The 2646-nt window shown below is 32.8% G+C and overlaps 1 protein-coding gene across 1 annotated transcript in view; it reads left to right on the top strand.

Annotated features, from left to right (window-relative positions):
• LOC107725073 (tankyrase-1-like) overlaps window positions 1–1280 on the top strand; it is a 22329-nt gene extending 21049 nt beyond the window's left edge. Inside the window, exon 23 of the mRNA XM_016534214.1 lies at window positions 837–1280. Within this exon, the coding sequence (XP_016389700.1) occupies window positions 837–967 (131 nt within the window). The 3' untranslated portion in view covers window positions 968–1280. The remainder of the gene's footprint in view (window positions 1–836) is intronic.
• Window positions 1281–2646: the final 1366 nt, after the last annotated feature.

Below are 2646 nucleotides of genomic sequence, written 5' to 3'. Positions count from 1 at the left end.
CTTTATGAGCAAAAATGACGGCGTATTTAATTTGTTTCCACTGATGTCCTGAAGCGCGCTTCAGCTTCCACTCTCCGCACAAACGATTGGATATGCGCCTAACAGCGCACATTTATATAGGTTAAATATTTCAACTAACATTGTGATGTGCTTTAAGTATTTTATATCTATAGATTTTATTTTCGGCAAGTCGTAATTACAACATCGTCTGACATTGTCTCATATGATGCTCATAAGTTTCTTCATATTGCGTTAGTATCTGATAACACCAAATCAGTAAAAGAATAAAAATTGCACTACGAAAGATCTCCATGATTAGCCTGTTTTTGCACTTCCTGTGTTTCCCTGCTTGAGAATTTCTGTCCAATGAATAGATGACCTTAGCACACGTGCGGTTGAAAGATCAAAGACAATTTTTAATATAACTCCGACTGGATTCGTCTGAAAGAAGAAAGTCATATACACCTAGGATGCCTCAGGGGTGAGTAAAACGCAGCCTAATTTTCATTTTTGGGTGAACTAACCCTTTAAGTCACTTCAGTGTTGATTCAGATTTGGTTCAATAAATGTGTGAAGTTGATCAATTATTAAACAAGTTTAGGTGTAAGCAGCTCTACAAAGATAAGTGTCGTTATTCAACTTGCGTCAGTTCAATGTTGATTCAATTCAGTTCAGTAACAGTGTTGATGTTACAAAATTTGTCACTTAGAAACAAATTTGATCAGCTAGAAAGAAGCAGCTCTACAGAAGACAGTAGTGTCATTATTCAGCTCGATTCAGTTTAAGTTTTGTTTTGTTCTCATCCAATAGTGCACATGAAAGAGACTGCGGTCTGTGATGTATTAGTGTGTTAATGTGTGGTGGTGGTGTTGTTTTCCAGGCCTACCCAGAGTATCTCATCACTTATCAGATAGAAAAGCCGGACAGCACGCCTCAGTCCTCCACAGGAGCAGAGCAGAAATCATAGTCAGACACTGCGTTTCTACACTCACTCACTCATCACTCGCTCGCTCACTCACTCACTCATTCTTTCTTTCTCACTCTCGTTGCACAATGGAAATGTGAACTTTCCCATGTACCCACGTCTTGGAATTCCCATGTATGAATTATGGATTTGCACTTTTAAAAACAAGTTACTTAAGTTATTTGAAAATAGTTGCAATTGTGAAGTCTAATGTACAGGTAGTATAAAGAAAACATGTAAAACTGACTGTGTTTAACGATGCTATTTGAGTTGTATTTTAATGGAACTTTTTTTTTTTGAGTCTGTTAATGTCTTTTAAATAAATCTCATCAGAACAAGACTCGTTCGTATGACTTGCTTTTGATTGTTTTTTCATATGGAATGTTATTGCCTTTATTATCTCTGCATTTTAAGGTGGAATTGCAAAGGGGAGTAAAAATAATAGTCGATGCATAGAATACACTACCATTCAAATGTATTACATTTATAAAATAAAAAAAGTTTCTTATTTACACCCAGGCTGCAATTATTTGATCAAAAATACAGTAAAAACAGTATTTAGTTTAAAAAAAAATGAATTACATTTTTTTTCTATTTTGATATTTTAAAATGCAATTTATTCCTGTGATCAAATCATTACTCCAGTCTTCAGCGTCACGTTCCTTCAGAAATCATTTTAATATGCTGATTTGATGCTCAAGAAACATTTCCTAAACAGTTGTGCTGCTTCATATTTTTTGTGGAGATAGTGCTACATTTAGGATATAGGAATAAGAAGTTCAAAAGAACAGCATTTATTTGAAAATGAAATCTTTTGTAACAATATAAATGTCTTTTAACTCTCACTTTTGATCAATTTAATGTGCCCAAGCTGAATAAAAGTGTTAATTTCTTTCAATAAATAAATAAAAATCTTAGTGACCCCAAACTACAAATAAATCTTCATAGTAAATACTACATACGTTTGACAATTCAAGTACTACTCATCTCCTCATATGAGTAAGAAAGTCATTAAAATCCCCATGAAAATAGACAAAAGGGAGTTTTTATTTGTACGTTAATTTAGAAAACAATGTTGCAAACAGAAACAGTGTCTTCTGCACAGCAATTTAAATACAACAGAGATTTTAATATACTGCTATTGCTATAACAAGCAATCACATGATGTGAAATATGAATGTTTCAGTACAAATTACCTAATATTATCTGAATTCACATGAGCATGTGGAACTAGTGTATAACTACTGAGTCTAAATGATTAGACAAAGGCTACGAAGATTGTAAATAGATATGAAATTACAGAAAAATGGAAAATAATATGTATATATTTATCAATTTTACAAATATTTTTATTTAAAAAAAAAAAATTTATTCCAGAATTGTGTTAGACTAGACATGCACTGTAAAAAAAATTCCGTAAAATTTACGGTAGAAAACCGGCAGCTGTGGTTGCCGGAATTTTACCGTAAAAAATACGGTAGCAACGTTTTAGGTTTTACGGTTGTAACTTAAATTTACAGTCAAATACCGTAATTTCATTAACTGATAAAATTTTATTATATACCAACCTATTGAAGTACTAAAATCTGTTTTGTACCTTTGTAATACACTGATAACCACCAAATGCAGGTGGTGATGAGAAAGTCACATGATGAACCAAAGCCCATCACAAGCAGCTTTTA

Source organism: Sinocyclocheilus rhinocerous, unplaced genomic scaffold, assembly GCF_001515625.1.
Source record: "Sinocyclocheilus rhinocerous isolate Xijiao unplaced genomic scaffold, SAMN03320098_v1.1 scaffold1295, whole genome shotgun sequence".
Taxonomy (NCBI): domain Eukaryota; kingdom Metazoa; phylum Chordata; class Actinopteri; order Cypriniformes; family Cyprinidae; genus Sinocyclocheilus; species Sinocyclocheilus rhinocerous.
The sequence above is the reverse complement of the archived record's forward strand: the minus strand, read 5'-3'. Positions and strand labels throughout refer to the sequence as shown.